At 61.7% G+C, this 25,003-nt stretch overlaps 2 protein-coding genes across 2 annotated transcripts; one reads left to right on the forward strand and one right to left on the reverse strand.

The window, feature by feature from the left end:
- Positions 1-1,058: 1,058 nt before the first annotated feature.
- On the reverse strand, positions 1,059-22,901 carry LOC136050449 (dynamin-2). The gene is made up of 20 exons (XM_065739351.1): positions 22,741-22,901; positions 17,553-17,626; positions 17,240-17,389; positions 16,423-16,626; positions 15,517-15,615; positions 14,848-15,008; positions 14,599-14,741; positions 13,850-13,985; positions 13,705-13,772; positions 13,392-13,530; positions 13,220-13,306; positions 12,863-12,933; positions 10,538-10,589; positions 7,386-7,499; positions 6,442-6,551; positions 4,838-4,930; positions 4,562-4,751; positions 2,821-3,054; positions 1,628-1,682; positions 1,059-1,129 (listed from the first exon to the last, which is right to left on the reverse strand). The coding sequence occupies exons 1-20, from the start codon at positions 22,899-22,901 to the stop codon at positions 1,059-1,061; spliced, it is 2,412 nt and encodes an 803-aa protein (XP_065595423.1).
- Positions 22,902-23,772: 871 nt separating this feature from the next.
- Positions 23,773-24,812, forward strand: QTRT1 (queuine tRNA-ribosyltransferase catalytic subunit 1; the record flags this gene model as incomplete). Its single annotated transcript, XM_065739352.1, has 3 exons — positions 23,773-24,026; positions 24,347-24,415; positions 24,677-24,812. Coding segments are annotated over exons 1-3 (442 nt in total), but the record flags the coding sequence as incomplete, so codon positions are not given.
- Positions 24,813-25,003: the final 191 nt, after the last annotated feature.

Genomic DNA, 25,003 nt, shown 5'->3' on the forward strand with positions numbered 1-25,003 from the left:
GCGGGCCCGGCTCTGCCCGCAGGGCCGGGGGAGGTGGGGGGGAGGGGAGGGGGGGGGAGGAGGAGTAGCACAGGGACCCCTCCCCCCCCCCTTTCCCATGTGGGGCCCGGACCCCCTGTCCCCCCCCCCCCCCCCCCCACCCCCCCTCCTTTCGCCGTTTGGTACAATTGGCACTGAATGAAGAAATATTTACATCTCCCAGAAGGCACTGCGGCAAAGGGTGGGGGGGGTGGGGGGGGGGGGGGGGAGAGGGGGGGGGCACCGATGGGGGGAGGGGTCACAGAGCCCCACGAGCACAGAGACCCCCCCCCCCCTCCCCCACTTTGCCCCAATGAGCCCCATAAGTGGGTGTTCCCCACCATGGTGAGCTCTGACCCCCCCCCACTCTGATCTTATTGGGTTCGGGGGGGGGGGGGGGCACACAGAGCCCCATAAGCTCAGGGCCCCCCCCCCCTCCCCCCTCCTCCCCCCCCATCAGGTCCGGGTCCCCCCCCACAGTGCATTGGGGGCGGGGTGAGCCATGTGCCCCCCCCACAAATGGAGAGCTGGGGGGGGGGAATTAGGGAGCACCCCCCCCAGCCCTCTCCCCCACCCCCCGCGGCAGATTAGAGCAATTAGCAGACGGTAATTAATGCAATTAACGCAGAGCCCTCATTGTCCCCGATAGAAATGAGTCCCCAGTGCTCTACAAAGTGAAACTGCGGAACTATGGGGGGGGGGGAAAGAGTGGGGTGGGGGGGGGAAAGAGTGGGGTGGGGGGGGGATCAGCGATCGATTTTGGGGTGAAAATTGGAGAGAAAAAGGAAAAAAAAATCGCTATGTTTTATATATAATATATTAATACAAAAATTCTGACGGGGGGGGCGGGGGGGGGAGGAAGGGGGGGCGGTTCGGACCCCAAAGTGCAACGTTCGGCCCCAAAAACCCCACATCCTCGAGAAAGGGGGGGGTGGGGGGGTCAGGCAGCGGGAGGGGGGGTCCCGTCGCTGTGCCCCCCCCAGCCCCACACACACACACACATTTTGCCCCCCCCCCCCCCACCCCGGGGGTCGTCGGCCTCAGTCGAGCACAGAGAGGCTCCGCGGGGCGGATGATGGTGGGGCGGGAGGGGGCCGCCGGGGGCCGCCTGCTGGGGGGAGAACGGGCTGTCAGCGGGGGGGGGGCAGCCCCACGTGGGGCAGGAATCCCCCACTGAAGGGGGAGGGGGGGAAAGATCGCTGCTGGTGGGGGGGTGTCCTCTATGGGGGGGGAAGAACTCATATATGGGGGGGGAAGAGCGAGGTCCCGCTCTGGAGGGTGGTATGGGGCGAAACCCCCACACGTGGGGGGCCAACCCCCCCCCCCCAGAAGGTGCACGGCCCCCATACGTGGGGTGAAATCCCCCCACTGGAGATTGAGAGCCTCCCCTGGAGGATCACAGCCCCCCCATACAGGGGGTGAAACCCAAAAAGGTGGGGGGGGAAAAGCCCCACCCAGAGTACAAAATGCCCTTTGTAGGGTCAAATCCCCTCCGCAGGGGGGAGCCCCCCCAGACATGGAGCAAACCCCCCCCCCCCATGAGGTGCAGCCCCCCCAGATGTGGGGGTGCCTCCCCCCCCCCCCCAACCCAGCACGGTCCTTTCCTTACCTGGGCACGCCGGGCGGGATGCCGGGGGGGGACGCGGTGCCGGCCGCGAGGGGATCTGCGGGGGGGCCGGGAAGGGGTCGTTGTTAGCAGCAAAGACGTTCTGGGGTCGGGGCGCAGGGGGATGGGGGGGGGCCGCGAAGGCCAGGGGGCCCCCCCCGCAGGGATGGGGAGCAGCGGCGGTCCCGGCGTCGGACCCCTGACGGCAGGAGGGCGGAGATGGGGGCGGCGCTGCGGAGGGGGCTGTGGGGAGAGGGGGGGTCAGCACGGCACGGACACGGAGCCATGGGGAGGGGGGGTCAGGGTGGGGGGGTCTGTGGGGTTATGAACCCGTGGGTGTGGTTGGGGGGGGGCACTGTAAGGAGGTGGACCATAAAGCTGTGGTGTTTGGGTTGGGAGGGTCCTGGAAGGTCAACAATCAGATACAGAACTGCGGGGGGGGGGGGGGATGGGGGCCCCCTTCAGGACCCCCCCCATAACTATGAGTTGGGAAGAACCTTCCCCAGAACCATAGGACAGTTGGGTTGGGGGGAACCTCCCACAGCCCCACAGCTGTGGGTCACATGGCCCTCCAATCCCACCCGGAGCCCCCCTCCCAACCCCACAAACCCTCCCTTCCCATCGGCACCAACTCCTCCCACAGCACCACAGCCCGCAGCCCCCCCAGCCCCCCCTCATCCCATAGCCCCCCCCCCCAGCCCCACAATCCCCCCCATCCCACCACCGACAGTCCAACCCCCCACCGGCAGCCCCACCAACCCCCCCCCATTCCCATAGCCCCCCCCCAGCCCCACAATCCCCCCATCCCACCACCCACGGCCCAACCCCCCACCAGCAGCCCCACCAACCCCCCCCCTATCCCATAGCCCCCCCCAGCCCCAAAACCCGCCCCATCCCACCACCCACAGCCCAACCCCCCACCGGCAGCCGCCACCAACCCCCCCCCTCTCCATAGCCCCCCCCCAGCCCCAAAACCCGCCCCATCCCACCACCCACAGCCCAACCCCCCACCGGCAGCCCCACCAACCCCCCCCCATCCCATAGCCCCCCCCCCATCCCCACAATCCCCCCCATCCCACCACCCACAGCCCAACACTCCCAACTCCTCCCACAGAACCACAGCCCGCAGCCCCCCCCAACCCCCACCCCAAGCAACGCCAACTCCTCCCGCAGCCCCTCCCCCCCCCGGCTCCCACCTGTGCGCGGGGCCGCTCTGCAGCCACGTGTCGTCCACGGGGGGGGGCACGGGGGTGGACACGGTGCTGGTGCTGATGTCCCCCGATGATGCCGAGCGCCTCCTTGAGCGCGTGGTACATGCGCAGCATGTCGTCGCGGCGCTGCGCCTGCTCGGCCGACTCCTCCATCAGGCTGCTCTGGTCCCCCGAGGAGTACAGGTACGCCAGCAGCTCCGAGTGGATGAAGTCCTTGGTCTGGGGGGGAATGGAGGGGGGGGGGGCACACACAGGAGGGGGTTGTTACGCTGAGGGAGGGGGCGGATGGGGGGAGCGGCGGGGTGGCTGGGGCACATGGGGGCCTGGAGGACCCAAGGAGACCCCCCCCCAAATGGGGTACATGGGCACCTGGAGACCCCAAATGGGGTACACAGAACCTGGAGACCCTAAATGGGGTACATGGCACCTGGAGACCCCAAATGGGGTACACGGCACCTGGAGACCCTAAATGGGGTACACGGCACCTGGAGACCCCAAGGAGACCCCCCCCAAATGGGGTACATGGCACCTGGAGACCCCAAGGAGACCCCCCCCCAAATGGGGTACATGGCACCTGGAGACCCCAAATGGGGTACATGGCACCTGGAGACCCCAAGGAGACCCCCCCCCCAAATGGGGTACATGGCACCTGGAGACCCCAAATGGGGTACACAGAACCTGGAGACCCTAAATGGGGTACACGACACCTGGAGACCCCAAGGAGACCCCCCCCAAATGGGGTACATGGCACCTGGAGACCCCAAATGGGGTACACAGAACCTGGAGACCCTAAATGGGGGTACACAGAACCTGGAGACCCCAAGGAGACCCCCCCCAAATGGGGGTACATGGCACCTGGAGACCCCAAATGGGGTACACAGAACCTGGAGACCCTAAATGGGGTACACGGCACCTGGAGACCCCAAGGAGACCCCCCCCAAATGGGGGTACATGGCACCTGGAGACCCCAAATGGGGTACACAGAACCTGGAGACCCTAAATGGGGTACACGACACCTGGAGGACCCCAAGGAGACCCCCCCCAAAATGGGGTACATGGCACCTGGAGACCCCAAATGGGGTACACAGAACCTGGAGACTCCCCCAAATGGGGTACATGGCACCTGGAGACCCCAAGGAGACCCCCCCCAAATGGGGTACACGGCACCTGGAGACCCCAAGGAGACCCCCCCAAATGGGGTACATGGCACCTGGAGACCCCAAATGGGGGTCCATGGCACAAAGTGGACCCCCACATCTCTCCAGAACCTAGGATGTTCCAAGCCCCGGGACACCCGTGACCCCCAAATCTCCCCAGATCTGGGGGTGCTCTGACCCCAGGAGCCCCAATGACCCCCCAAAGCTCCCCAGATCTGGGGGTGCTCTGACCCCAGGAGCCCCAATGACCCCCCAAAGCTCCCCAGATCTGGGGGGTGCTCTGACCCCAGGAGCCCCACTGACCCCCAAAGCTCCCCAGATCTGGGGATGCTCTGAACCCAGGAGCCCAACTGATCCCCAAATCTCCCCAATCCTGGGGGTGTTCCGACCCCAGGAGCCCCAATGACCCCCAAATCCCCCCAGGTCCTGGGGGTGCTCTGACCCCAGGAGCCCCACTGACCCCCCAAAGCTCCCCAGATCTGGGGGGTGCTCTGACCCCAGGAGCCCCACTGACCCCCAAAGCTCCCCAGATCTGGGGGGTGCTCTGACCCCAGGAGCCCCGCGCTCACGTTGTTGATCATGAGGTGCATGATGGTCTTTGGCATGAGGTCGCGGATGGACTTGTTGATGATGGCCACGTAGGAGTCCACCAGGTTGCGGATGGTCTCCACCTGGCGCTCCAGCTGCGGGTCCATGGAGAACGTGTTCTCCTGAGCGCCGTCCTCGTTCTCCGTCTGCGTGGGGGCAAAGCGGCCGTCACTGGGGGGGGGGGGGGGAAGCCTCGGGGGGAGGGGGCTGTGGGGGGAAGGGGGGGAGGGGGCTCACTTGGTCCTTTCTCGGGGTACACGCCGGCGCGCAGGAAGGACGCCTTCCAGCTGTCCACGTCCTCCTGAGAGTCGCACGCCAGCTCGATCTGACGGAGGTCCTTGTACACGTTCCTGGGGGAGGGGAGGGGGGAGGGGGGCTGCGGTGTGAGTGGAGGGCTGAGGGAACCCCATAGTGGGGGGGGAACCCCACGGAGAGTGAGAGAACCCCGTAGTGGGGGAGGGAACCCCACGGAGAGTGAGGGAACCCCATAGTGGAGGAGGGGGAACCCCACAGAGAGTGAGGGAACCCCATAGTGGGGGAGGGAACCCATAGTGGGGGAGGGAGCCTCACAGAAAGTGAGTGAGGGAACCCCATAGTGGGGGAGGGAGCCTCACAGAAAGTGAGTGAGGGAACCCCATAGTGGGGGAGGGAACCCCATAGTGGGGGAGGGAACCCCATAGTGGGGGAGGGAGCCTCACAGAAAGTGAGTGAGGGAACCCCATAGTGGGGGAGGGAACCCCATAGTGGGGGAGGGGAGCCTCACAGAAAGTGAGTGAGGGAACCCCATAGTGGGGGGAGGGAGCCTCACAGAAAGTGAGTGAGGGAACCCCATAGTGGGGGAGGGGAACCCCATAGTGGGGGAGGGAGCCGCACAGAAAGTGAGTGAGGGAACCCCATAGTGGGGGAGGGAACCCCATAGTGGGGGAGGGAACCCCATAGTGGGGGAGGGAACCCCATAGTGGGGGGAGGGAGCCTCACAGAAAGTGTAGTGAGGAAACCCCATAGTGGGGGAGGGAACCCCATAGAGAGCAACGAAACCCCAAGATGGGGGAGGGAACCTCACAGAGGGCAAGGGAACCCCTCAGTGGGGGAGGGAACCCCATAGAGAGCAAAGGAACCCACAGAGAGCGAGGGGAACCCCGTGATGGGGATGGGAACCCCACAAAGGGGGAGGGAACCCCACAGTGGGGGAGGGAACCCCACAGTGGGGGAGGGAAAGCACAGCTGGCCTCCGCTACCATGGCCCCTCAGAAGCCAAAGATCCCTTAAAACCACAGCAATGCCTCAAAGTGCACAGAGCCCCCAAAGCAAATGGGGGAACCCCTGGGAATGGGGGACCCCTGAGAATGGGGGACCCCTGGGAACAAGGGGACTCCTGGGAAAGGAACAAGGGGACCCCTGGGAATCGAGGGACCCCTGGGAACTGGGGATCCCTGGGAAGGGAACATGGAGACCCCTGGGAACTGGGGATCCCTGGGGAGGGAACACGGGGACCCCTGGGAACTGGGGACCCCTGGGAATGGGGGGATTCCTGGGAAGGGAACACGGGGACCCCTGGGAACTGGGGATCCCTGGGGAGGGAACACGGGGACCCCTGGGAAGGGAACATGGGGACCCCTGGGAATGGGGGGATTCCTGGGAAGGGAACATGGGGACCCCTGGGAATGGAACATGGGGACCCCTGGGAACTGGGGACCCCTGGGAAGGGAACATGGAGACCCCTGGGAACTGGGGATCCCTGGGGAGGGAACACGGGGACCCCTGGGAACTGGGGATCCCTGGGGAGGGAACACGGGGACCCCTGGGAACTGGGGATCCCTGGGAATGGGGGACCCCTGGGAATGGGGGACCCCGTGCTCACCGCTGCTCCGTGTTGAAGATGGCGAAGACGTGCTTGGTGGACATGAAGCCCTTCTCCACGTCGCGGATCTTCAGGTTGTCCAGCGGCAGCATGTACTTCTTCTCCTTCTCCTGGGAGGGGGCACAGCGCAATCAGCACAGACTTCGTTAGCGCTAACGAGGCGCGGGGAGCTCGGCCAGGGGAGCCCGGCTGGGTGCGGGGAGCACAGAGTGGATCCAGCACAAAGGGATCCCCCAAAGGGGCTCCCAATGGGTTCAATAGGGATCCCAATGGGGGTTCCTACAGGGAACCCCCCAAAGAGGCCCCAAAAGGATCCCAAAGGGGTCCCGAATTGATTCGGTAGGGATCCCAATGGGGGTTCCTAAAGGGATCCCCCCAATGAGGCCCCAAAAGGATCCAAAAGGGGTCCCGAATTGATTCAGTAGGGATCCCAATGAGGGTTCCTAAAGGGATCCCCCCAATGAGGCCCCAAAGGGGTCCCAAATTGATTCAGTAGGGATCCCAATGGGGGTTCCTAAAGGGATCCCCCCAAAGGGGTTCCCAACGGGTTCAATAGGGATCTCAACAGGGGTTTCTAAAGGGATCCCCCCAAAGAAGCTCCAAAAGTGATCCTGAAGGGGTCCCAAATGGGCTCCTGAAGGGTCCCAAAGCGATTTAATGGGGATCCCAACTGGGGCTTCTAAAGGGATCCCCTCCCATTGGGTTCAATAGGAATCCCAAAGGGAGTTCCTAAAGGGAAACCCCAAAGGGGCTCCAAACGTGATCCCAAAGCGGTCCCCAGTGGGTTTCTGAAGGGTCCCGAAGGGGTTCAGTAGGGATCCCAACAAAGGTTTCTAAAGGGATCCCCTCAGCTGGGTCCCAAACGGGGTCAGTGGGGATCCAAAGGGGTCCCGAAGGGGATTTGGGGCGGGGGGACCCACGGCCGCCGCCGCCCCCATCCTCACCTCCTCGTCCTTGTACCAGGAGAGCGACTCGGCCGTGAGCACGAACCAGTACTCCTTGGAGCCGCCCTTCATGATGCTGATGTTGTTGATGGTCAGCCAACCCCTGCGGATCACCTGCGGCGGTGTGGGGCCCACGGGGCCGGTTATGGGGCATCCTCAGCCCCCCCAGCCCCCACCCCCCCACCCGCCTCCCTGCCGCCCACAGCCAGCGGAAGCTCGTGGATCCCAACCCCTCGGGAAGGAGTTGGTGGTGGACCCTAAACCCCTTCAGGAAAGAGTTGGTGGACCCCCAATACCTTGGGAAGGAGCTGGTGGACCCCAAACCCCTTTGGGAAGCGAGCTGGTGGACCCAACCCCCTTTGGGAAGGAGCTGGTGGACCCCAAACCCCTTTGGGAAGGAAGCTGGTGGACCCCAACCCCCTCTGGGAAGGAGCTGGTGGACCCCAAACCCCTCTGGAAGGAGCTGGTGGACCCCAACCCCCCTTTGGGAAGGAGCTGGTGGACCCCAAACCCCTTTGGGAAGGAGCTGGTGGACCCCAAACCCCCTTTGGGAAGGAGCTGCTGGACCCCAACCCCCTCTGGGAAGGAGCTAGTGGACCCCAAACCCCTTTGGGAAGGAGCTGGTGGACCCCAAACCCCTTTGGGAAGGAGCTGGTGGACCCCAACCCCCCTCGGAAAGGAGTTGGTGAAGCCCACACCTCCCCAAGAATAAAGTCGGTGGATCCCAATCCCCCCAGGAAGGAATTGGTGGATCCCAGGGGCAGCGTGGGCAGAGGACCCCCAGCAGCCCCCAGCCCCCGTGACGCTCACCCCACAGCCACCTCCCAGCACCGCACCGTGAGCCACCAGAACCCAACACCGACAACGGCCCCACAACACCCCACAGTGACGGGCACTCGGCGTGCCTGCAGCCTCCGGCCCTGCGGCGCTTTTTGGGGCCAACACGGCGGATCCCAAAGAGCACAGCCCAACTTTGGGGGGGGGGGGGGGGGGGCAGTGCTGAGGTGCCAGCAGTGCCCCACCCTGCTGTGGGGGCAGCTCATGTGCCTCCTTCCCCCCGTGCCCCTATAGGATCTCTGGGGTGCTGGGTGTTGGGGGACCCCTACAGCATTCCATAGGATCTCTGGGGCATTGGGGGACCCCAACCTCCAGCATCCGTTAGGATTTTGGGGTGCTGGGGGACCTGAACTTCCAGCACCCTATAGGATCTCTAGGGGGGATCCCAGCCTCCAGCACCCTATAGGATCTTCGGGGCACTGGGGGGATGCCCCCCTTCTCCCACCACCTTTGGGGTCGGCTCTGTGGGGCGGGGGGCTGCCGGGCTCAGCGTGGATGGGACCCGGGGTTAAAGCAGAGAGGAGCAGAGCAGGGATGTGGGGCGGCTCAGCCGGGGCGGGCACGGGACCGGGGCTGCCCCCAGAGAACCGCCCCACACCCCAGGTTAGTGAGACAGACACACGGACAGCGCGGCACGCGGAGCGGCGATCCGGGACGGACAGAGCCCCACAACGAAGGCACCGAGCGAGAGTGCGCTGTGGGGCCACCCCCCCGAGCCCAGTTTGGTGTGGGGATCGGATATGGGGTCACCCCCCTGAGCCCAGTTTGATGTGGGAATCGGATATGGGGTCACCCCCCCGAGCACAGTTTGGTGTGGGGATCAGATCTGGGGTCACCCCCTGAGCCCAGTTTGGTGTGGGGATCAGATTTGGGGTCACCCTCCCAAACCCAGTTTTGGGAGAGGGGTGGGTGCAGCCTGGGGGGCGCTGAGCACCTCTGTTCACTGTGGGTTCGTTCACTGTGGGCTCACTGTGGGATGGATGGGTTGGGGTGAGAGCAAACTTGGGGCAATTAGGGGCTCGGGGGGCTTAATTGGGGGGCTCTGTCCGCCCAGCACCGCCCAGCACAGCAGCAAAGGGAGCGCGGCCGCCACGGGAACGCCGCGATGGGGGGGAAGGGGGGGGGGGCACGGCACGGCCCCTCCCCAAGTACTTACCAGGATCTCACCCTTACGGTGCGAAAAATTAAGGGGGGGGGGGGGGAGCAGGATGAGGAGAGAGGGGAGAAAAAGGGATGGGAGGGAGAGAGGAGCGGGAAGCACGGAAATGGTGGGAAAAAAGCAGAAAAACAGCAAAAGAAAAAGTGACATGCGATTAATGACAATCTCACGGTGTTAATGATTCCTCGTAGCACCGCCAAACGAGCGGAGCGGTGGCAGCTGTGGGGGGGGGGGGCACCCACTGCTGTGGGGTCTGAAGCCCCCCCCACCCCGTGGGGCACAGCTCTGCGTCCCAACATGAACGGACAACAGATCCCAAATCAGCCCAGGAAGGGGTGGGTGGACCCCAACCCCTCCAGGAAGGAGTTAATTAACGGATCCCAACCCCTCCAGGAAGGAGTTAATGAATGGATCCCAATCCCTCCAGGAAGGAATTAATTAATGGATCCCAACCCCTCCAGGAAGGAATTAATTAACGGATCCCAACCCCTCCAGGAAGGAGTGAGTGAGTCCCAGTCCCTCCAAGATGGAGCTCACAGATCCCAGTTCCTCCAAAGAGGAGCTGGCGGATCCCAAATCTCCACAGGGAGTCAGTGGATCCCAACCCCTCCAGAAAGCAGTTAACAAATCCCAGTCCCTCCAGGAGGGAGCTGGGGGATCCCAGTCCCTCCAGGAGAGAGAGAGTGGATCCCAGTCCCTCCAGGAGAGAGAGAGAGAGAGGATCCCAGTCCCTCCAACAAGGAGTTGGGGGATCCCAGTCCCTCCAGGTTGGAGCTGCTGGATCCCAGTCCCTCTAACAAGGAGTTGGGGTGGATCCCAGTCCCTCCAGGAGAGAGAGAGTGGATCCCAGTCCCTCCAACAAGGAGTTGGGGGATCCCAGTCCCTCCAGGAGGGAGAGAGAGTGGATCCCAGTCCCTCCAACAAGGAGTTGGGGGATCCCAGTCCCTCCAGGAGAGAGAGTGGATCCCAGCCCTTCCAACAAGGAGCTGGGGGATCCCAGTCCCTCCAGGAGAGAGAGAGTGGATCCCAGTCCCTCCAACAAGGAGCTGGTGGATCCCAGTCCCTCCAGGAGAGAGAGAGAGTGGATCCCAGCCCCCCCAGGCAGGCCACGGGTGCCCCACGATCCAGGTTCCCCGCTCCCCCCATGAGGTCATACCTGGTTGGGGACGGCGCGCTTCTTGTTGGCCTGCGTGCTCCGCTGCTGAGCGCTGGAAGGGGAACGGCGGCGTTTCAGGGCCGGCAGCGCTCAGAAGGAACGCGGCCCTAGGACTGCCACGACGAGCACGCTCACGGCGACGTGCAAGGGGTGGCAAGCAGGCACAGCTTGCGCAAACAGCCACGGGGATGGCAGCACCAAACCCCAGCACCCCTTCACTGCTGCACTCAGCGCTCATGGCGGGGAAGGAGGAGCGGTGCCCGTCTGGAGGGGTTCTCCCATCGCCCCATGGCAGGAGCCCCCCGAGCCCGGGATGGGGGACAGGGGGGAAGGAGGGGAGGGAGGGGATGGGGACAACGCTGCCCTGGGGCAGCCCGGGGTGGTGGGGCTTCTTTCCTGGTGCTCAGCCCCACATCCTGGGCCCCAGAGCCTTCATCCCACCCCAAACCTCCCTCCTATCCTTCCCCAAACCTTCCTCCTTCTCAGCCCCAAACCTCCCTCCTATCCATCCCCAAACCTCCCACTTTCTCAGCCCCAAACCTCCCTCCTACCCTTCCCCAAACCTCCCTCCTGTCCTCCCCCAAACCTCCCTCCTGTCCTCCCCCAAACCTCCCTCCTGTCCTCCCCCAAACCTCCCTCCTGTCCTCCCCCAAACCTCCCTCCTGTCCTCCCCCAAACCTCCCTCCCGTCCTCCCCCAAACCTCCCTCCCGTCCTCCCCCAAACCTCCCTCCCGTCCTCCCCCAAACCTCCCTCCCGTCCTTCCCCAAACCTCCCTCCCGTCCTTCCCCAAACCTCCCTCCCGTCCTTCCCCAAACCTCCCTCCCTCCCACGTGCTCCATATGGGATGGGGAAGCTGAAGCACAAACACAGCACTCAGTGCAGAAGAGACCCCAAACCCCCACCACATGCCCCAGCCCCAGTCCCCTGCCTACGTCCCCAGAACCCCAAGCTGCGTCCCTGCCCCCAGGACCCCATCCCTGTCCCCAGGACCCCACCCCTGTCCCCAGCTCACAGCAGCATGCAATCCTGCCCCCAGGACCCCATCCCTGTCCCCAGGACCCCATTCCTGTCCCCAGCTCACAGCAGCATGCAATCCTGCCCCCAGGACCCCCGTCCCCAGCAGCATGCAGCCCCAGTGCTGTCCCTGTCCCCAGCCCCATCTCTGTCTGCAGGCCACAGCAGCATGCAGTTCTGGCCTTGACCCTGTCCCCAGCCCCACTTCTGTCCCCAGGCCACAGCAGCATGCAGTTCTGCCCCTGTCCCTGCTCACAGCAGCACAGAGCACTGCCCTGTCCCTTCATGCAGCACTGCCCTGTCCCCACAGCACTGCCCTGTCCCTTCATGCAGCACTGCCCCTGTCCCTGCTCACAGCAGCACACAGCACTGCCCTGTCCCTTCATGCAGCACTGTCCCTGCTCACAGCAGCACACAGCACTGTCCCTGTCCCTTCATGCAGTACTGTCCCTGCTCACAGCAGCACACAGCACTGCCCTGTCCCTTCATGCAGCACTGTCCCTGTCCCTTCATGCAGCACTGTCCCTGCTCACAGCAGCACACAGCACTGCCCCTATCCCCACAGCAGCACACAGCACTGTCCCTGCTCACAGCAGCACACAGCACTGCCCTGTCCCTTCATGCAGCACTGTCCCTGTCCCCTCACAGCAGCACACAGCACTGCCCTGTCCCTTCATGCAGCACTGTCCCTGTCCCCACAGCAGCACACAGCACTGCCCTGTCCCCTCACAGCAGCACAGAGCACTGCCCTGTCCCTTCATGCAGCACTGTCCCTGCTCACAGCAGCACACAGCACTGCCCTGTCCCTTCATGCAGCACTGTCCCTGCTCACAGCTGCACACAGCACTGCCCCGTCCCTGCTCACAGCAGCACACCGCGGTACGCACCCGCTGCTCAGGTGCTGCTCACTGTAACAGCTTTGGGGTGGGAGAGGTTGGTGTCCCCGGACAGAGTGAGGACAAAGAAAAAGAGGAGAGGTTACGGCAGAGGGGGAATGTGAGGAGCGGAGATCAGAGAGGGAAAGAGAGAACAGAGAGAATCTTGGGGGGGGGGTCCAAGAGATGGGGGGGTCCTGCAGGGCTTCCACAACGGCAGTGAGAGCCTTCGTTACCTTAACGACCTGCCTCTGCTCACGGCAGCTCTGCTAATGAACCACAGACCTCCACGATGACCTCAGCGGGGGCTGAGATGGTGAATGGGGGGGAGGGGGGGGTGCCTGCGAGCATTCTGGGTGCTGGCAATGAGTTATTTGGGCTGTAGGACCCCCCACCCCCACCCCCAAATCAGGGCTGCCCCCCCGAGCCACTCACTTGGCAAAGCCGATGAAGTCCTCGTGGTTGGTGTTGATGTAGGAGAGCTCAATGTCGATCAGCAGCAGGATCTGGGGGGGGGGAGGGTCAGTGGGGGGGACGGACGGACAGTGTGGGGGGGGTTAGGGAACAGAGCTCTGGGATTATGGGGGGGCTGGGATTGTGGGTGCGGGGATTTGGGATCGGGAGCGCAAAGCTTTGGGATTTACAGGTGGGGAGTTGTGGGATTGGGAGGGGGATTTGGGATTGGGGATTGTGGACGGGATTTGGGAGTGAGTACCACGAGTGGGAGCCGTGGGGGTGCGGGTGGGAGGTGTGGGGCTGGGGGTGGGAGCCGTGGGGCTGGGGTGCACCCACCTGGTCCTTGGTTTTGCCCTCGCGCTCCCGGATGTGTGTGGTGACGATGCGCTCCGTCTCCTCCCGCAGCCGTGGGTACGATCCGAGCTGGGGGCAAAGGGGGAGGCCGGGAATCGGCTGCGGGGTCCGGGGGGGCCACGCCCCCACCCGCACCGAAGGGCCGGACCGCTACCTTGCAGGTGCACTGCCTGACGGTGTTAATGAGCTCCTGGATAACGAGGTCCACGCACTTGAGGCACGGCTCCTTCAGCTTCACCACCTGCTTCTTCACGATGGCCTCGAACGCCAGATCCGGGGTGAACAGCCCGGTCCTGGGGGGGGGGGACGGGGACGGGGGGCAATCAGCGAGCAGCCCCCCACATCCCAGAGCCCCAAACCCCACTCCAACCCCTTCACGCACCCACCCCACCCCCCAAGCCCCACTCCCACCCCTCTCCTGTACCCTCCAGCCCCACTGCCCCTCCTCCCACGCAGCAGACGCGTGCCTGACACCGTGGATGTTCTTGATGGCGTAGCTGATCTCCCTCCGCAGGTCCTTCTCGTCGAACTCCATCTGAGCAGCAATCAGAGCTCCCCAATTAGCGCCCGCTAACGAGCTCCCGGCCGCCCGCGGCTCCCAGCCCGCGTCACCTTGACCAGCTCGAAGGGGAAGCGCTCGTGGAAGATGCGGTTGATCCTGGCGCCGCCGGACAGCTCCAGCGTGTCCACCTGATCGCCGGAGCCCTCGATGCGCTTCTCAAAGTCCACCCCGAACTGCTGCACCATTCTGTGGGGAGGGGCGGCTCAGAGTGGGGCACAGAGCCATGGAGAGGGTTGGACGGGTCCTTGAAGATCACAGAGCCGTGGGACTACACAATGGGGTGGGGTGGAAGGGGCCTGGGCAGTCACAGAGCCATGAAATGGATAGGGTCTGGCTTGGAAGGGTCCTTGAAGGTCACAGAGCCATGGAGAGGGTTGGAAGGGTCCTTGAAGATCACAGAGCCATGGGACTATACAATGGGGTGGGGCGGAAGGGGCCTGGGCAGTCACAGAGCCATGATGAAATGGATAGGGTCTGGCTTGGAAGGGTCCTTGAAGGTCACAGAACCATGGAACCATACAATGGATTGGACTGGACACATCCTGGACAATTAGAGCCATAAAATGGCTTGGGTTGGGGCTGGAAGGGTCTTTGCAGGTCACAGGACCTTGGAACCATACAACAGACACATCCTGGACAATCAGAGCCATAAAATAGCTTGGGTCTGGGGTGGAAAGGTCCTTGCAGGGCACAAGCAGAGAAGGAGGTGCTCCAGCCGCCACCACTCCGGGCAGTCCCTCCCAGAGTCCCAACCCCACAGTGCAGAGCCCCCCCAGCCCTCCCCCCCACGCTCACTCACTGCAGCAAAGCTTTGGTTTTCCTTGTGGGGTCGTCGGGCCGGAAGTTCTTGTACTCCTCCACCTCCTTCTCCAGGGAGAGCAGCTGGCTCTGCAGCTTGCTGCGCAGCGACGGCAGCGTATCCCGGATGTGGTTGGTCAATTGCTGGGGGGGGGGGGATAAAAGAAACAACAACGGGAGAAAACGAGCTCCAAAGGGACGGGGCCAGGCAGCACGGCTCGGCACCGAAGCGCGGCACGGCGCTGCCCACCTGGTTGAGGACCTTCTGCAGGTGCGGCGTGCCCATGCGGTCAGCCATGTGCCGGTACGCCGGGTGGGACAGGAAGAACTTGCGCTCGGCCGCCAGCGCCGCCCGGATGTCCTTCTTGCCGTCGATGTCCTTCTGGCTGCGGTTCACCACGCCGATGTACCCTGCGGGGCGCACACGGGAGCGGGGAGAGATGAGGGAGCGGTGCCCGGACGAACAGCGGCCGCAACCCGACACAGAAACACCGAGAGGTGGGGTTGGGAGGGTCCTTCAAGATCAGAGAAACATGGAATGGTTGGGTTGGGAGGGTCCTTGAAGGTCACCGAACCATGGGATGGTCTGGGAGGGTCATTCAAGATCAGAGAAACATGGAATGGTTGGGTTGGGAGGGTCCTTGAAGGGTGTGGAACTGTGGGGTGGGTTGGGAGGGTCCTTCAAGATCACAGAACCATGGAATGGTTGGGTTGGGAGGGTCCTTGAAGGGTGTGGAACTGTGGGGTGGGTTGGGAGGGTCCTTCAAGATCACAGAACCATGGAATGGTTGGGTTGGGAGGGTCCTTGAAGGGCATGGAACCACAGGACGGGTTGGAAGAGTCCTTAAAGACCACAAAGCAACCGAACGTTTGTGCCAAAAGGGTCCTGGAAGATCACAGAACGGCGCTCTCCCCGTACCTCTGCGCAGCGGCAGCAGTTTGTTCTCCAGCACGTCCCGGGCATCAGTGCCCTCGTCCATCAGGTCCAGCTTGGTGATCACACCGATGGTCCGCAGGCCTGCAGCGCCCGCAAACCAGCAATTACACAGCCCCAGAGCAGGCCGCAGCTGGGCCCCAGAGCAGGCCGCAAACGGGCCCCAGAGCAGGCCGCAAACCAGGCTGCAGCTGGGCCCCAGAGCAGGCCACAGCTGGGGCCCAGAGCAGGCCCCAAACCAGTGTGCAACTGGGCCCCAAACCAGTGTGCAACTGGGCCCCAAACCAGTGTGCAACTGGGCCCCAGAGCAGGCCCCAAACCAGGCCACAACTGGGCCCCAGAGCAGGCCCCAAACCAGGCCACAACTGGGCCCCAGAGCAGGCCACAGCTGGGGCCCAGAGCAGGCCCCAAACCAGTGTGCAACTGGGCCCCAAACCAGTGTGCAACTGGGCCCCAGAGCAGGCCCCAAAACAGTGTGCAACTGGGCCCCAAACTAGACCCCAAACCAGGCCACAACTGGGCCCCAAACCAGGCCACAACTGGGCCCCAAACCAGGCCACAACTGGGCCAACTGATGACAGTGGCAGAAGCCTGGCACAAATTTGGCCAAAACCAGGATAAGCACAGTCAAACTGGGCCCAAACTCAGTCAGACTGGTGCCTAACTGGGCAATACTGGCCCCAAACTGGGCCAAACGGGCAAATCTGGCCCCAAACTGGGTCAAATTGGGCAAAACTGAGCCTAAACTGAAACAAAACCGAGCCTAGATTAGGCCCAGACTGGAACTACACTGGACCAAAGTGTGCCTAAACCCTGAGGACAACACTAGCCAGAAGTGGGGACAAACTGGGTACAAACTGGGCCAAACTGGGCCGACCCCGAGGCGCTCACCCTGCGGATCCACCTCCTTGGCCATCTTGAGCGCGTCCGAGTTGGCCAGGTCCATGTTGGCGGGCGTGACGGCGAGGATGAGGCTGCTCTCGCGGCCGATGAACTGCAGGATCATGTCGCGGATCTGGTACTCGATGTCCTGCGGCTGGTCGCCCACCGGCACCTTGGTGATCCCGGGCAGGTCGATCAGCGTCAGGTTCAGCACTGCGGGCACACGGAGGCGTCAGCACCAGGGAACGGAGCCCGCTGCCCTCAGGACCCCCGGAGCAGCCCCCATTTCCCTTCAGGACTCCCAATTTCCCTTTAGGACCCTGAAAAAAGCCCCCATTTCCCTCGAGGACCCCCACAGCAGCCCCCATGTCCCTTCACGACCCAAAGATCAGTACTCATTTCCCTTTATGACCACCACTCACACTCAGGACCCCCATTTCCACTTCAAAACTCCCCAGTTTCCTTCAGGACCTCCACCTTTCCCCTTAGGATGCCCCCATTCACCCTCAGGACCCCAAAGCAGCCCCCATTTCCCCTGAGGACCCCCCAGTTTCCCGTCAGGGCCCCCAGAGCAGCACTCATTTCCTTTTAGGATCCCCCATTTCCCCTGAGGACCCCCCAGTTTCCCGTCAGGGCCCCCAGAGCAGCACTCATTTCATTTTAGGATCCCCCATTTCCCCTGAGGACCCCCCAGTTTCCCTTCAGAGCCCACAGAGCAGCACTCATTTCCCTTTGGGATCCCCCATTTGCCCTCAGGCCCCCCCAGTTTCCCTTCAGGGCCCCCAGAGCAGCCCCCAGGACCCCCAGAGGAGGCAGCCCCGCTGACCATGAGGTGAATAGACGCGGAGGTTGATGGGGATGGGGGAGATGCCCTTGTTGGTGCCCGTCACCCGGTCGGTCTCCGCTTCGATCTCCTGCCGCACCTCATCAAAATCCGTGAACTTTTTGGATTTGCAGTGCAGAAATTCGGCATATTCTGAGATAACGGAGAGGAAGGGAACGCTCTCAGGGAGGGACGGGACGAGAGCCGCGCTGGGGACACCTCAGTGCCACGGATGGTTTGGGGACACCCAAACGAAGCAGAATTTGGGGCTAAAGGCGCCGGGTTGAGGTGAAGGCCGCCCGCAGAGGGGCCGTACCTGTCTTGGAGAAGATGAGCTGCAGGATGAGCGGCCGCCGGGTGACGATGCCGGAGCCACGGGGAAGGAAATCCCTGCAGGGATGGAAGGACACGCGCTGGGTGACATCCGGGACACGGCTGCCAATCCCACAGTGCTTTTATGAGGAGGAGCGGCACTTTATGGCTCCACTAAAGGGGAGCAGCCCCAGAGACACCGTCCCCAGGCACGCACCGGTGCGGCGCTTCCTGCCCAACCGGGCCGGCGGGTTTGGGAGCCAAGAAGTGCCCAGGACAGCACCCAGCACGGCCCAGCACGGCCTGCACCCAGCACGGCCTGCACCCAGCACAGCCCTGCACCCAGCACGGCCCAGCACGGCCCTGCACCCAGCACAGCCCTGCACCCAGCATGGCCTGGCCTCATCTGCCCTGAGCTGGGAGCTCAGTACTGGGCCCAGTGCACCGGCTGTGGCCTTACTGGGAGGAGGAGCACCTTCCTGTCCCGCTGGTTGTGCTCTGGGTGACACAGCCCAGGGTCCCATGGGCCCTCCTGGCCACCAGGGCACACTGCTGGCTCGTGGTCAGCCGCTGGGCCAAGTGTTGGCCAACCTCTGCCCACCGGAATGCCACCGACCCTCCTGGGCAGCAGACCTTCTCAGAGCTGCTCGTCCCCAGAGCACAGCTCTGTGTTCCCCCCGTGCAGACCGCTGCCCTGGGCCCCGTTGTCCCCATCCTCCCCAGAGCCACCGCAGCACTGAGCCGGAGCTGCTCCGTGCATCACACAACAGCCAGGACCCCAAAGCCCCACTCACAGCTCCGGGATGGGGTCTCCCCCCTCCCCCAGTTCAGCTCCCAAAGCACCCACAATGCAAGAAAAAACTCACCGAACCCTACTCCAAAAAACCCCAAATCCAGACCCTGAAACTCCCACGATTCCTCTCCCAAACCCCTCTGACATCTGACTCCACAACACCCAAAACCTCCAGGAATCCACCCCCCAACCCCCGGGACCCCGCGGGACTCAGATCCCAAACCCGCAGGGATCCCGCTCCCCATAATGCCCCATTGAGGCCGCGCTCCCACAACGGCCCTATTGTCACTGCAGCACTCCGTGCCCGGCTCCGGGGCCACCGCCGGCTCCAGGGCCGCCCCTCCTGCAGCTGTGGGGTCACCATTTGTGCTCTCCATGCTCTCCCCCCGTTCCCATTCTCCCATCCCTGTCGCTCTCTTCTCATTCCTTCTCTCATTCCCACAGCTCTCTCCCCATTCCCATCACTCTCATCCTGTTCCCCCTCTTCCCATCACTCTTTTCATTCCCTTTCCCCCGTTCCTAATTCTCTCTCCCAGTAATTCTCCCATCCCCATCGCTCTCTTCCCACTCCGTCTCATTCCTATAACTCTTCCCAGACATTCCTCCCTTCTCAATGCTCTCTTCCCATTCTCCTCCCATTCCCATTCCTCTCTTCCCATCCCTTCTTCTCCCATTCCCATTCCCCCACCCCCATCACTCTCCTATTTCCATTCCCACCGCTCTCCCATTCCCACAATTCCCCTATTCCCATCACTCTCCCATTCCCATTTCTCTCTTCCCATTCCCATTTCCATCACTCTCCAATTCCCATCACTCTCCCATTCCCATTCCCACCCCCAGACCCCACACTCCACTTCTCCTCTGCCCCCTTTGCTCTCAGGCAGCTCCAGCTCTGCCTGCAGACCCAGCACCCGCTCAATGCAACGATCATTAGCACAGCTCGTTAGCGCTGACCTCATCACCCAACCCAGCAGCCCAACGAGGTCAGGGCCGCCCATCCCGACCCCACATATCACAATAACCACAGCCACAATCTGCACTGTGAGGACATCAGGACCCATCCCACCCCACCCCATCAAACCCCATCCCATCCCCACATATCGCAATGACCTCAATTATCACGGCCACAATCTGTACTGTGGGTCCATCAGGACCATCACATCCCATTGCACCCCATCCCATCCCATCCCATCCCCACATATCACAATGACCTCAATTATCACGGCCACAATCTACACTTGTGGGTCCATCAGGACCATCACATCCCATTGCACCCCATCCCATCCCACCCCACCCCCACATATCGCAACGACCTCAATTATCATGGCCGCAATCTGCACTGTGGGTCCATCAGGACCATCACATCCCATTGCACCCCATCCTATCCCATCCTGCCCCATCGCACCCCATCCCGCCCCACCCCTCCCATCCCCTCCCACCCCACCCCCACGTATCGCAACGATCTCAATTATCGCAATCTGCTCTCGTTATCTCCGCCCGCCACTTCCACGGGTGTGTGTGCCATTGTAGGGCACCGTGGGCAGATGATGTCACGCTGCATGTGACCGACTGTCTGCAAGGACACCCTGCGTGTAATTACCCGGTGATTAACGAGCGAGCATCGTTAGCCACGCAACCGTCCCGGCCGTGCTGGGAAACGCGGGATGGGAGAGCACAGAGAGCCCCAAATGCCCCACAGAAATAGGGCAGAAATGGGGAACTACAGCACCTTTGGGTAAAAACCATCCCCACACTGCCCCACGTCGCCCCACACTGGGGGGGATCGGGTCTGGGGATGAAAAAATGCCCCAACTGTTGGAGAAATGTTGGCACTGCAGTGCTGAGCCCAACGCGACCGCCCCAAATGGGGGAGGGGGTGGGCAACGGTTGAGGGACCAAAAGGGCCCCAAATGGTCGGGGAAATGTGGGGGGTCGGGAGCCAAAAACACCGTGAGGTGAGGGAAAATGGGGAGGTTGTGTGGTGAGGGGCAAAAAGGGTCGGAAATTGAGTGGGTTTGGGGCTGGGGAGCGAAAAAACGGGGAGGAAAAGTGTGGTTTGGGGCTGGGGAACCAAAACCTAACCCTACGGGATGAGAAAAAGCAGTGATCGGCCCCAGAACGTGAGGGGAAGTTCATTATAAAACGTGAGGAAAAAGGGCAGCTTTGGGGTTGGGGAGCATAAAACCCTTAAGGTGTGAGGAACAGCGGCAGTTAATCCCAAATTATGGGAAAAAGTGGCAGTTTTGGGGCTGCAGAGCCAAAAAACCCCAAACTCTGAGGTCAAGTGGGGGGAGTTCAGTAAAGAAAACCCAAGAGGTGAGGAAGAGTGGAAATGAACCCCAAAATATGAGGAAGAGTGGAAATGAACCCCAAAATATGAGGAAGAGTGGTGGTTTAATGCGTTGGGGTAAAAAAAACACAAAATGTGAGGAAAAAGTGGTGGTTTTGGGGTTGTGGAGCCAAAAAACCCCAAATTCTGAGGGAAGAAATGGCAGTTTTGGTGTAGTGCAGCCAAAAATATCCATTGATGAGAGGAAAAGTGGTGCTTCTGATGCTATAGAACAAAAAAAAAATCAAAGTATGAGGATAAAGTGATAGTTTTGGGGCTGTGGAAAAGCCCAAAATAAGAGGAAAAGTGGTGGTTGGCCCCAAAATATGGGGAAAAAGTCAAAGTGAACCCCAAAATATGAGGAAAAGAGGCAGTTTGGGGCTGTGGAGGAAACAAAGCACTCAAAATATGAGGAAAAAAATGACAGATTTTGGGGGTTGTGGAGCTCCAAAAAAGCCCAAATGTGAGGAAAAGTTGTAATTCATCCCAAATCATGAGGAAAAACTTTAGTTCATCCCAAATCATGAGGAAAAGTGGTGGCTTTGGGGCTGTAGACAACAAAATAACCCCAAACGAGAGGAAAAGTGGTGCTTTAATGCTTTGAAGTCAAAGAACCAAACAAAATATGAGGAAAAAAGTGGTGGCTTTGGGGCTGTGGAGCCAAAAACTCTCAAAACGTGAGGAAAAGTGGTGGTTAACCCCAAAAATATGGGGAAAAAGTGGTGGTTTTGGGGCTGGGGTGTAAAGAAATGCATACGTGTGTACATATATGTGAATAAAAGTGGTGGTTTGGGGCTCTGAAGTAAAAAAAGAGCAAAATTTGAGGGGAAAAGGGACAGTTTCAGTGGTGCAGAGCAGAAGTAGAATGAAATGGGAGGAAAAAAAGGGGTGTGCTTTGTGATATGGAGCAAAAAGTAACCTAGAATGAGAGGAAAAGGGGAATTAACCCCAGAACGTGAGGAAAAAAGGGGTAATTAACCCCAGAACGTGAGGAAAAAAGGGGTAATTAACCCCAGAACGTGAGGAAAAAAGGGAGAATTAACCCCAGAACGTGAGGAAAAAAGGGAGAATTAACCCCAGAACGTGAGGAAAAAAGGAGAATTAACCCCAGAACGTGAGGAAAAAAGGAGAATTAACCCCAGAACGTGAGGAAAAAAGGGAGAATTAACCCCAGAACGTGAGGAAAAGTCATAGTTAACACCAAAATATGAGGAAAAAATGGTGGTTTTGGTGTAGTGCAGCCAAAAAAGAAAGTATTTATGTGAGGAAAAGTGGTTTCGGTGCTGTAAGTAAAAGAAAAACCAAGAAAATATGAGGAAAAAGTGACAGTTTTTGTGGTGCTGAGGCAAAATGTGAGGGAAAAGTGGTGGTTTTGGGGATGGAGAGGAAAAAAACCAACAAAATATGAGGAAAAAGTGACAGTTTTGGGGCTGGAGAGCTCAGAAAAGCAGAACACGTGAGGAAAAGTGGTGGTTTTGGGGCAGAGGAGATAAAAAACCACCAAAATATGAGGAAAAGTTGTAGTTAATCCTAAAATATGAGGAAAAGTCGTCATTAATCCCAAAACGTGAGGAAGGAGGCAGTTTTGCTGTGGTAAAGCCTTAAGAGCATATATTTGTGTGAGAAAAAGTGGTGGTTTTGGGGCTGTGGAAGAAGAAAAACACCGAAACATGAGGAAAACTCACAGTTAATCCCAAAATGTGAGGAAATAGTGACAGTTTTGGTGCTGTAGAGGCAAAACGTGAGGGAAAAAGTGTCGGTTTTGGGGCTGTGGAGACAAAAAACTCCAAACTGAGGTAAAGCGGCACTTCGACACCCATAAGAAAAACCCAGAAAGTGAGGGACAGTGTTAATTAAGCCCCCCAAAATAAGGAAAAGCGTTAATTAACCCCCCCAAAACATAAAGAAAACCCCGAAGCGAGGAATCAGAGGCGGAGCGCACACGGAACCGAATCGGAAGGAAATAAAGAGCCGGAAATTGGGCGGAAGAGCGCGGGAAGCGGCGCCGGACCCCTCCCCCACCCCTCCCCCCCCCCCCGCCCCGCCCCTCCCCCCCCCCGCCGCACCCACCGCCCCACGAAGTTCTCCAGCACGGAGCTCTTCCCCGCGCTCTGCCCGCCCACCACGGCGATCTGCGGCAGGTCCAGGTGGCAGCTCTGCCCGATGGAGCTGAAGGCGTCCTGCAGCTTGTTGACCAGCGGGATCAGCTCCTCCATGCCGCGGTTCCCCATGGCGGCGGGGGGGTCCTCCTCACTGCGCCCGCGGCGGCGGCGGCGGCGGAGACCAAACTTCCCCTCCGCGGAACCTCATCCGGCCCCGGGGCGCCGCTCGGGATGCCCCGCCCCGCTCCGCTCGTCTCGCGTCGCCGTTGGGCGATTCAGACATCAGTCAGCGAAAGCCGTCGTTGTGACTGGCGGATGACGCTGTCACTCATATCGGAGGGTGGAACGAAGCCGTCGTGCCCCCCCCATCTGGTCTTATTGGTCAAACGCCACGTCGCTCAATGCGATCAGCCAATGGGAAGCGGTGCTCCGCTGTCAGCTGAGGTGCGATACAGCCGCGCCCACCCCTCCTTCCCCCCCCCTCCCCTCCGCGATGTCCGATCCGCCCTCCTATTGGTGGACACTTCTGCCGCTCCACACGACGAACCAATCGCTGCCGAAGCACTACGCCCGCCTCTCTGCTCCCGCTCTCTTTCTCATTGGACAAAATGCCCGCCGCTCCGCCTGCTTACCCAAACTACCCGGAGGGAGGGAGGGCTGCGAGTAATCATACGCCAAGTGAGCTGTCAATCATAAAATCGAGCAGCTGATTGGCTTGAGGAGCTTCCGGGGAAAGAGGAAGAGGGAATTCTGTCAACACTGAGAGTCCTGCAGCGGGAACAGGAGGGGTTGGGGTCCGGTGGGGGCAAAGCGGTCCGGAGGAGCTCTCCCGTGGTACGTGAGCGCACGAAGGGGACATTATGAGCCCTCCGGGACCGCAGCGGGGACCGCGAAGGGCCTCCGTACGGACGCAACCCAACATGGCGGCCGCCGTTGCTGTGACTTCCGGCTTCCGGCGCGTCGGCCGGAAGCGCTTCTCACGTGATCGGAAGCGCGGCGGCGTGGCGCGGTCCGCGGATGGCGGCGCGGGGCGGAAGCGGCGCGGGGCGGACTCCGCTGCTCCGCGTGGTGGCGGAGTGCGGGCAGAGCATGGCGCGGGCCGGGGAGCTGCTGCTGCCGCACGGAGCCGTGCCCTGCCCCGTCTTCATGCCCGTGGGGACGCGCGGCACCGCCAAAGGAATCACCGCGGAGCAGCTGCGGGCGTTGGGCTGCGCGCTGTGCCTCGGGAACGCGTACCACCTCGGGGCGGCGCCGGTGAGCGCGGCGGGGAGGCGGAAATGGCGGGGAAAGCGGAAATGGGGGGGTGGGAGGAGGCGGAAATGGCGGGGAGGGCGGCTCGGTAGCCCCGCCCACGCGGAGGGCGATCCGACGGTGGCCACGCCCACCAGCGTAAGCCACGCCTCCGTGCGGATGAGACCGCACCTCCACTCGATCTGATTGGTCAGCCCGAAGCCACGCCCCTCTGTGCATTGACCACACCCCCAGCGCTTCAGGCCACGCCCCAAATTTGACCCTTTCCCCCTCCCCCCTTTTAATTATCCCAATTAATGCAATTAACCTCTCATCCCCTGCAGGGCCCGGAGGTGGTGCAGCGCGCGGGGGGGCTGCACGGCTTCATGGGGTGGTCCCGCAATCTGCTGACGGTGAGTGACCCCTTTTGCCCCCCCCCCCTTTGCTAATTACCCCCCCCCACACTGATTAATTAATTAAGCCCTCCCCCACTTCACTAATGAACCTCTCCAGTAATTACCCAACTACGCCCCCTCCCCCCCATTTCAAAAGTCCCCCTTTTGTCATCCCCCCTTCACCCCCTCTCACTATACACCCCCCCCTCAATGAACACCCCCCCCCTAATTACCCCCCCCCCCCAACACTAATTAACCCCGCGCTAATTACGCCCGCAGGACAGCGGCGGTTTCCAGATGGTGTCGCTGTCGGCGCTGTGCGAAGTGTCGGAGGAGGGCGTCCGCTTCCGCCCCCCCCACGGCCCTGAGCTGCTGCTCAGCCCCGAGCGCGCCATGGGGCTGCAGAACGCGCTGGGTGAGCCCCACGGCTGCCCATAGCCGCCCATAGCTGCCCCATGGACACCCCCTAGCCACCCCATAGCCGCCCCATTGCTGCCCTATGGCTGCCCCGTGAACACACATGACTGCCCCACAGCCACCCCATGGCGTTGGGCGGGTGGGGGGGGGTTTATGGGGCTGCCCCATAGCGCTGTGGGGCCGCCCCAC

Source organism: Cyrtonyx montezumae, unplaced genomic scaffold (assembly GCF_038088225.1).
Source record: "Cyrtonyx montezumae isolate F1298 unplaced genomic scaffold, pur_monq_1.0 scaffold_237, whole genome shotgun sequence".
In the NCBI taxonomy this organism is placed as follows: Eukaryota; Metazoa; Chordata; class Aves; order Galliformes; family Odontophoridae; genus Cyrtonyx; species Cyrtonyx montezumae.

What these genes read in the sequence shown, in the direction of transcription:
- LOC136050449 (XM_065739351.1), bottom strand. Translation starts at nt 22,901, where the DNA reads ATGGGGAACCGCGGCATGGAGGAGCTGATCCCGCTGGTCAACAAGCTG. An exon ending in CCGCGTCTATTCACCTCATG is followed by an intron (nt 16,627 to 17,239) that starts GTCAGCGGGGCT and finishes GTGTGCCCGCAG; the next exon opens with TGCTGAACCTGACGCTGATC. An exon ending in ACTGCTGCCGCTGCGCAGAG is followed by an intron (nt 15,009 to 15,516) that starts GTACGGGGAGAG and finishes TGCGCCCCGCAG; the next exon opens with GGTACATCGGCGTGGTGAAC.